Source organism: Mytilus trossulus, chromosome 1 (genome assembly GCF_036588685.1).
Source record: "Mytilus trossulus isolate FHL-02 chromosome 1, PNRI_Mtr1.1.1.hap1, whole genome shotgun sequence".
In the NCBI taxonomy this organism is placed as follows: Eukaryota; Metazoa; Mollusca; class Bivalvia; order Mytilida; family Mytilidae; genus Mytilus; species Mytilus trossulus.
The window spans coordinates 43,382,375-43,392,355 of NC_086373.1; the positions used below are offsets into that span (position 1 = coordinate 43,382,375).

The window sequence follows — 9,981 nt, forward strand, 5'->3', positions numbered from 1 at the left end:
ATGCCGATATGTTTGTGATTTGTAAAGAGTATTACCATAAATTTTGGGATGTGATATACCTGAACGTATAAGATGTCTGCATGTTGATTTATATTTACAAATAATGTCCTTGTACTGATGATAAAATTTAGTAAATGTTTTGACTAGTTTGTGATATCGAAAACCCTGTTGTAAAAAAAATTCAGTAATACAGAGATTTGTTTTGTTGAAATTCAATACGTTGTTATATACACTAGCGAATCGAACAAGTTGAGATACATAAACACCATACGATGGTGATAAGAGAACGTCACCAACTAAAAATGAAAACCTGCATGTTGTGCTTTACATATGAATAAAAACGAATATATTGTAAAGTGTATTGATATCTTCAAGTTAATGTTTTTAAAATAACTTCGTAAAGAAACATACATTTTTTTTTATATTATCAAAATGGAAAAATAATGTGGCTTATTGTTGAGCAAAATTAAGATATGATCATGAACATATTACAAAAAAATCCTTTTAACATATCAAAATAGTGTAAATAAAACATTTATAAATGTAATAACAAAAATACCCAACTGCCAGTTAAATTCAAAAAGCGAAAGTCAATTAAACTGACAAATCCAAACGCTCGCCTATATCTACCAACAGAACGACTTGGTACATTCGTGAGAAAAAATACGTCTCTTTGAATACACACACAATCTTTGGTACAAAAAATGCATAAAAATCTTTCGAAAGTTAAACGTTTTCTACGAATTTTCAATAGATCTTTCCTCTTTTGGTCCTTCTGAGCCACATGTGAGTTGTCCTACCTGTGTATGTATGGAAACACTTGGACCACAGAAATTGACAGGGATACTAATAGGATGATATGCTGTTGATCCCTTGGAATCGTCTTTAAACACACTTTTGAAATATGTAGGAGGTATTGTTACGGGAACATAATGTGTTCCAAGAGGGTGAAGTACAAAGGCAGGTAAAGGCACCTGTTTTGAATCAAAACGACCATTCTTCCCAAAGTCATTCTGATTACTTGGAATTTTATTTTTCTCGCAATAACTATTTGAAGAACCATTTTCAGATCCTAAATATTGACTGTATTCAGTGCTAGGACTGGAAGTACTGTAGCTTATTATGTTTTTCTTTCCTTGTTCATTTTCACCCTCCATTGAATCTGAAGATCTATCACTTTTGTGATGCCAAGGACTTCTTTCTTTGGAAAACCTTTTTGTTATATTGTGCTTAAATTTGTAAGCATGTGACTTGTGGTAATCAATCTTACTGCCATTAGTGCCTTCGGATGAATTTTCCTCACTGGAACATGTACTACTTCTTGACCTGTTACTTTCATATTGCTCTGCTGTATCACCCTGAACAGACTGTAGTGTAATGCACGATACACTTCCTTCTGACAATGACTGGCTTTTGATACTGCTATATCCTGATGTTAGACTGGATGCTTGATCTGTTTGATTCAGCAAGGTACAAAGATATTCATCTTGTTTAATCATGGCCATGTTGTTTTCAGAAATGCCCATGCCTTGTAGCACTTGATCATTGCTCTGTGAGTTCAAATTTGAATTAGCAGCTTCTGACTTCAAGGAATCATCAGGCTTTACATCTTGGACATCAGATGCAGATTTTACTACAAAAGAAAACAACTAACATGAATTTTTTGTAATATGGAAAATGTAAGTTGAGAGAAAAAACTTTACTTACATGTACATTACATTCCGAGAGTAGATTTATATAGAGCTGACATTTTGTGTACATAGGAGATATACACATCTCCTGTTATTTATAATTTGCAACACTTTTAAAATAAGTATCAAAAATTATCAAATAATTAGAAACTAGTTATTTAATTTTTTACACACAAAAAAAAAAACCAATTAAAAAATTATTACAAATGTGCTTACTAAGTAATAAAATATACTACATAATTTTATATGAATATAAAAACATGTACATAATCGTATTTGTTGGGAAGCAAAATTGGATTCACAACATTCAAAACTCACCAAAATCTCCTAGAAAAATCAAGAATTAGACAATGAACACTGATTGATTAAGACAATACTCAATTATGACATTTCAAAACCTTGTTGATGATGATAAGGTTGTACCAAATTGTTCCATTGTCTTCAGACATAAAGTGCACAGGTCACAACCTGAAAATCATCTTATCCAAACTATTCAGGTAACATCCAATGACAAAACCATTTAAGTTACAAGATAAACATTCATCATGCAGAGCTGTAGTGCAAAAACTAGTACTGGACCAGTACTTATCGACTATTCAACCAATCTTAAACATAACCGAAGATTATTTTGAAAATTGCATCACCAGTTTTTGAATGGCTCACCCTATTTATGAATATCTGTAAAGATGTTCAGATAAACTACAGAACAACTGGTCATGAAATTTTCTTAATGACTTTCAGCTATGCCTAAGACTGTGAAGAAGAAGTCACAACTAATATGGAATATAGAGTATTAGTTTCTACACTCAGTAACATGTACACTGTATAACAGACTATTGTCACGACGGTATCTCATAAAGGAAATAATTAATTCAATGAAGTCTAGTTTTAATCTGAATTCAAACACATCACAACTAAATAGATTTAGAAGTCTATTAGTCCAAGTAAAAGTCAAAGATATGTTTAGATTACTTACAATGAATCCAAACATTATAGACAATAGCCTGTTATTACAGTTGTTCCACACGTCACAAAAATATAACAAAAGAAACATTAAAATCATCATTGTTTATCATGTGCATCTTTGAAGCAGTGTTACTGTATTGCCTGTTGAGGCTTATTACAGAGCACAGATCTATGATTTTAAAAGAAGTAGATGCATTACCTTGAAAGAACAAAATGAACCCTGAAAACAACTGTATTAGTAGAGATTGACAAAATGTGAAACAAGATGTACATTTGTATATAAAAAAAATATTTTCTCAAGACATAAATGTCATGAATGTCAAAAACTATGATGTCATTGGCGGAAAACAAAGATATTAGATATATCTAAGACAAGCACATCTTTTAATCCAAAAAAACTGGAAAGAAAGTTTTAATTGGCACAGTATATAATTGACAAAATATTTTAAACAAACTGTTGTAAATTTCCACATCTGTCAGACAGAAATGGTGCATTGTTAGGGTACTGATTATTGATTCAGTTAAAAATGTCAAAACCCCTTTCTTCTTCCCAAAACAATTGTTTTTTTTATCAAGATTAAGGGACCCAGTATAAAACAGTTCTGAGTTTAAATGACAATGCCTTTAACGATCAATCAAACTGGACCAAAACAATAAGAAACATCTTGAAATCGTATTAAATTTATAAGGTTATGATTGAAATAAAATAAGCACGAGTTACTTCCCTTTTGTCAACATACTGAAGGTTCAATTGTTAAAAAAAAATTATTTCAACTTTTGAAACGACTACTAGACTTTAGTAAAAGACGTGTTTCTGAACAATTTTTATTTCTGTAGTCTTGCATAATTCATTAGGAGTACTATCTTTCTCCAAAAATCAAAACTATGTCATACAGAGGACTGAAAAAAAAGGAAATTATTATTTTTATGTAAATATCTGAGGTCAAAGATTTGGTCATAAGTCATGTAAGTACAATGTAAGTCAACTGAAACAAAAGTCATGTGTTAATTAAGAAATAATTCTTTCAAGCCATGCTCTATGCTCATTTTAACATGGGAAGGCAATTTGTCAATATCTTTATACGGAGCATTGGCAAGGTGAGCTAAAAATTGCTCATAGAAGAGTTATTTTAATTTACAGCGGTCATAAGTTCATAACAAGATCAACTGAGCAAAAGAAATCTGTAAAAAGTGATTTCTCATCACACAACATTGTACATATACAAAGATAGTAATATATCTACAAGGAATCAAAACAAACTTGGGATTACTTGGATTACTTTCAGTAAGAGCAGGAATGATGATTGATTAGCTAGAACATCTGACACTATTTTGAAACAAAGCAATCAAAAGATTATTGAGTATGAGTATATTCAAATTGGTCAAGCAGCTTAAATCAAAACATTATAAATTAAGAGAAAGACGATAGACATCTAGAGATGACAAAGCTCACACTGACCCTTTGAGCAAGATGAGTTAGATATAAATAACATGTCTTGTCGCTACACAAATAAGAACAATTCCTACCTGTTGATAACCGGAGGAATTTCTTACTGCTCTGGTCCAAAACGTTTGTCATCCTCTGATAGAAAGCATCTTTAGGGTCCAGCCCTTCTGTGTCGATTAATTGATGTAATATCTCCTCCTGACATTCCTTATATCCCATGTAAAACTTTTCCTGACAACATGGATTGGAACCCCCACCATCCGGTGGTAACTCTTTCGCCATCATTTCTACAATTATATCAATACAATTACTGAACACATTTTTGTATGAATGATGATGTTTAAAGGATAATGATCATCATGATCATATGATACAAGTTGCTTCTTGCCTCTAAGATGTTTTCAAAAAATGATACAAAAAGGACAGATGAAAGAAGTTAAATTCAAACCTGCTACAATAAAACATGGTTATATTGAAATTTCTGGGGCCCAGTGGTTTAATGGTGTAACCTAACTATAAACTTTATTCTTTAAATTGATAAAACAAATTTCGCTATACAATTGTGACGTTTGTTTTATCTCGGTTTGACAGTACTTATATCATACGTCAATGTAACTAAGTATGGCAGTTATTAGAACTCACATACTGATACCTGATACTTATATATCTGTATGCAGAATTTCATGAAATCACAATTATCAATCTCCCTTTTTTGTCCATCACAATAATCTCTGAATGAACAGTACTTATTCGTTAAATCATTTTATAGAATTAAATGTAACTAGAATATGCAAATCCTATTTCATTGAAGTATAATTAATGAGAGGAAGTATTTAGTCTTGTTTGACTTCATTTTTTGGTGAAAATATTTCAGCTCCTTTTACCCATATATTTTCAATACCTTAACTGTTATAATGTTTCATACCTCTGAAATTATGCAAGTTCAACAGGTTTCGTATAAGCTTTGATGCCATTTCTATTATCTCCGTCTTCTCAATACGACCTTGACCCTGAAATATAGAGGTAATTGTGATATTTTTTGGCAATTTACTATTAACATCTTGGATACATTTATATATCTAAAAATAAAAATGTCAATTTCTTTAGGATTACAGAAAAGTCAATAAGACATTTGTATATATGAAGTGAGGGCTCGAATATTAGGTTCTCCTAGGCCCTTCACCTACCAAACCCATATTCACACTCAAGATAAAGTATTCAACCTCAGTTCTCCAAAAATAAATCAGAATCAAAAATCTTGTGAGCACTGAAAGGCAAAGATTGCTTTATCTAACTAGGCAAATTATAAATTTGAGTTATCTTCCATTGTTTAATATTGATGTTTCAAGTTGAATCTATTTTGATCACAGATTTATACACCATGCATTACCCTCCTCCCTCTTTAATTATAAGTATTCAGTAAACAGAAAGTTGAAATATCCATTTTGATTTAAGTATTTTACCTGTTTCAAGTATCTTGGTGGGATAAGTCGACTGAGTTCTGCTAAGCAGTTATTCATGCGATCTCTTCGCCTCTTCTCTATGATTCTGTGCGACATTGGATCCTATAACAAATTACAAGTAAACCCATAAACAAAATGGTTCTGCTTTTTTTGTTCCATTTAAGGTTATATACATGTTTAGTACTATCAACAATTGAACTTTTTTTTTTAAAAGAAACAAACTTGATTTTGCAGTGATGTGAGAGCTTTTGCTTTGTGTCAGGTCTAAATGTGATTTTCTGATAAAAACTGAAATAAAAGTGCTCGTCCCATGTTGGGTTGTTGTCAAGTGCATGCAGGAATTTTTGTGTCATGAATTGTTTTCCTTCCTAAACAAAATCAATTTAGTGTCAGCGTCACGTAAAGTTGACACACTGGTAAACTTGTTCAGCATTCTCATGCTTATAAAAACTCAGGTTTATGACAGACAAGATAGTATTCAAAACTTACCCTTGGTAGTTTAGCCTTTTTTATAGACTGCATCTCCAATTCTTCTGGTGATATTGCAAAATTCAAAGGCCTGTAAAAAAAAAGTCACGCCTTTATATAGTAAAATTGATAATGTGTGAAAGAGACAACAACCCGACAAGAGTGCAGAAAACAGCCCACAGTCACCAAAGGGTCTTCAACACACCAAGAAAATCCTGCTCATGGAGGTAAAATATTTGCCAGAAGTTATCTTGAATTAACAAGTTGTTAATTTCTGTGTGATTTTGGTCTCTTGTGGAGAGTTATATCATTGACAATCATACCACATCTTCTTTTTTTATATTCATTATTAGGGCATGGGGACTACATACATGAGGATTGTATATAATCTACATGCACATGCAGTTTATACAGATATTTTTTGGTGCACATGTTGAAAAAATATATATATAGGAAACACGAAGAAGATTAGAATAGTGGTAAAAATATTGCTTATAATATATATTTAATTTTGAATTAAAACTTTATTATGGTTAACATGGTTAAGAAAGACAATATCAAATTGTTTGTAGTTAAACAATTAAGATGGTAAAAAAAACTTAAACAAGTAAGTTTTTAATTTTGAATTTTCCAATGGACATGTAAGATTCTTAGAGCTTGGTAAGCCTGGCTGGTGTAGTATCAGTTCTAGGAATAGTATATTATTGCATAGCAGTATAATATTTCCCACAGAAAGTAACTAAAAGTTAGCGTGCAATAAATTCGATTATTGCACTAGTACAATAAATCTTCTAAATTCATGACGTCATCAACGACAAAAACTTAGTTTAAACCAATTTTTACTTTCAAATATTATATTGCTATACAATAAAAGGGTTATTGCATGAATATTTGAGAATATTGTCCCACGTAGAACATATATTGCACTCACAAGCTCGTACAATATAAAATTCTACTCAGTACAATAATCCCCAATATTCATGCAATAACCCTATATTATTGTACATATATGAATGCAGCTTGTGACAATGATGATGGTTTTCAGAGAAATCAATCTAAAAAAAATATTATATTTTTTGGAAGTGTAGTTTGCTCACCAAAAGCTGGAGACTATTTTCTTAGTTTACTAGGGTACATACATCTGTCAAATATTTTTTCCACTTCTTCAAAATATCCCTTCGAGCACCTCTCACTTCCCAGGTGTACAGACACGTGCAAGTTTTCAGTCTCGAAAAATCACATTTTTATCGATATTTGGTTGAAAACATATAAATCTGATAGTTTTAAAACGTATGCATTTATATTTTACTTCAATTTTCTTCTGAGTCTTTTAAGTAATTAGAAATTCGTAAAACAAATAAAACATGCGTGTTAACACGTTTTGCTACATGACCTCGTAAAAATCAAAACAAATCTAAATAACATATTACCTTTCTGTAATCTCGAGCTTTATTCTCTTTGCTGCATGTTCGTCCATGAAAGAATCAGACATTGAATTTTCACATGTATTCATTTTGTTTACATTAGACACAATAACTTCAAACAGCCGCAGTTCCAACTTTTATAAATAAAGACCACAGCACATCTCACGTGTCATAAAATGTATGCATGTGACGTTGGGCTATTTCTGATTGAAGTCACGTTGGCATTTATTAAGCTCCTCCTTCGAACAAATCTGCCCAGCGGTCGATATTGTAAAGAAATATAATTTTGAAAAGCTAAGATTGTAATTTAGTTTAATTTTTAGTAAATAAACTAGTTGAAATGGTTGGGATAATGTGCCCAAATAAAACATTAATGTCGGAACACATGCACCAAAATTAATCATTGATTTTTTCCAACATAGCTCAGATGTATCAACATAATAACAGTAATGTTTAATATATTATTATTTGAAGGTGTTAAAAAAAAGAAATGTTCATCTCTGATTTCCGTACCCAAACCGAAAGGTAATCACCGTACAAACATCAGACAGGTACGATACTATTGGGTGACTATAAAGTGCGAAACGAAATAGAAACGAATGAATAAACCGAAATAAACGAAACAAAATGAAAAATTAATCAAATATATAATAACATCGATGCGAAATATATATACTATATCCCGTTGAATTTCAAGTCTTAGGCTGGATTGTTTATTGGAAAACAATAGATGAAAGTGATGAACAAGTGTTTAAAGTCCATTATCCATATTACATTCATATCGGAACAGGAGTACATGTAAGTTATGATGGATTGAATATCAGCATGTTTTATACCAGACATACATGCTAAATATATAAATAGGTAGTACATTATATCAAAATTATATGATATGATACAAAAATTTATCTATTACTTGTTAAATAAAAAGCTCGGTATTTTTTTCACAGCCGAAAGTCTGGGTGTTCATGGCTGTAATTCTATCCACAAATGTTTCCTCTTCGACACTTTTGTCGATTTCTTAACACACCAGATAAAACAAAACCAGAATGGAAAAAAGCTACACTATAACATACGCCATTTTTTAAATGTTATGCATTTTAAAAATCTTAATTATACAAACTATATCTAATTATTTATTTATCTAATTTTCGATAATGATACACAATGTACAATGCATCATAAGCCTATTTGGCTGGCTGAAAATAACTTGTATATATGAAAATTATTGTTTGCTATAATTCAGGTTGCACTTGAATATAAAAAAATATTCATTCATTCATTTAAGAAAAGGGTAGCGTACAATAACCGTAGCGGCCCCCCTTCTGACCCGAAGATGGTTATGTAAAACGCTAGATGAATTCGTAAAATGTAGATAGAAAAGAAAAGATTTATCGACTTTCAGCATTGATTTATTAACTTCATTTTACAGATCATTTGATTTTAACAATAATGTAAGTTCAAATATCTGCCGCTCTGGACTATCTTTCAGCTTTTAGTTTATTATAATGTTGAAGAATACGGATAAATTATAATGGGTACGGGGAAAATTGATAAGGGATACCGTGGTTTCACATATATAGCCGTACCTGTCAATATGATTTGCAAACATGTGGTTAAAGTAAACTATCTAAAAAACAAGTTGTTTTCATGATAATCAAATTTCGCGAAAAGATTATAGGCCATCTTTTTTTTTGTCTTGTATGTTATTTAGATTTTGTTTGTTTATTTTATGGGGATACCAATCTGTATGTGTCGCCTATCTTGTCGACACCAAGTCTTTTCAACTCTGCATCGCTAAGGGAAAATGCAACATTAGAGTCGATTAATCCATAATGAATTTCGCGGGGAATTTTCGCCGCTATTTATAGATTTGTCTTATGGTATGATGAAATGGTCTTATGGTATGGTGAAACGGTATTATGGTATGATGAAATGGTCTTGTGGTGTAATCAAATAGTATACTGGTATATAGAGGACACCTCTTGATATAAGAATTGTTAGCTCGATATCAAAATATGTTTTTATAAGATAGTTATATGACATAATGGTATGACAAAATTGTTTCATTTTATATCGAGATGATTGTATAGTATTCAAATGTATCGTTATGATATACTGAGGTGAGAAAATAGTATGAAAAAATTGATTAATGTTACATGTATATAAGGATGTCTTTATAGTATAAAAATGTATCTTTATGACATATCAATATCTCATAATAGTTCAGTAAAATGACAAATCAGTATAAAAATGTAGCTCCGTGTTATATCAAGATGTCTTCATACTATGACATATTATCTTCATAACAAAGTGAAATGACAGAATAGTATGAAAAGGTAACTCCATGTTGTATCAAAGTGTCTTTAAAATATATAAATGAATCTTAGTGATATAGCAAATTGACAGAGTCTTATAGTCAAATATCGTTATAGTATAGAACATTTGCTTCATGATATATCTCTAACCTTAATTATATGGTTATTCTTATCATAAGGCAGCTGTGGCGTTCCATAAAACTG

General features: G+C 31.0%; 1 protein-coding gene across 1 annotated transcript; it reads right to left on the minus strand.

Annotated features, from left to right (window-relative positions):
- Positions 1–458: 458 nt before the first annotated feature.
- LOC134708203 (uncharacterized) lies at positions 459–7,637 on the minus strand. Its single transcript, XM_063568560.1, has 6 exons — positions 7,466–7,637; positions 6,057–6,126; positions 5,568–5,669; positions 5,030–5,114; positions 4,185–4,391; positions 459–1,633 (listed from the first exon to the last, which is right to left on the minus strand). The coding sequence occupies exons 1-6, from the start codon at positions 7,546–7,548 to the stop codon at positions 738–740; spliced, it is 1,443 nt and encodes a 480-aa protein (XP_063424630.1). The 5' UTR covers positions 7,549–7,637; the 3' UTR covers positions 459–737.
- Between the last annotated feature and the right edge of the window lie 2,344 nt (positions 7,638–9,981).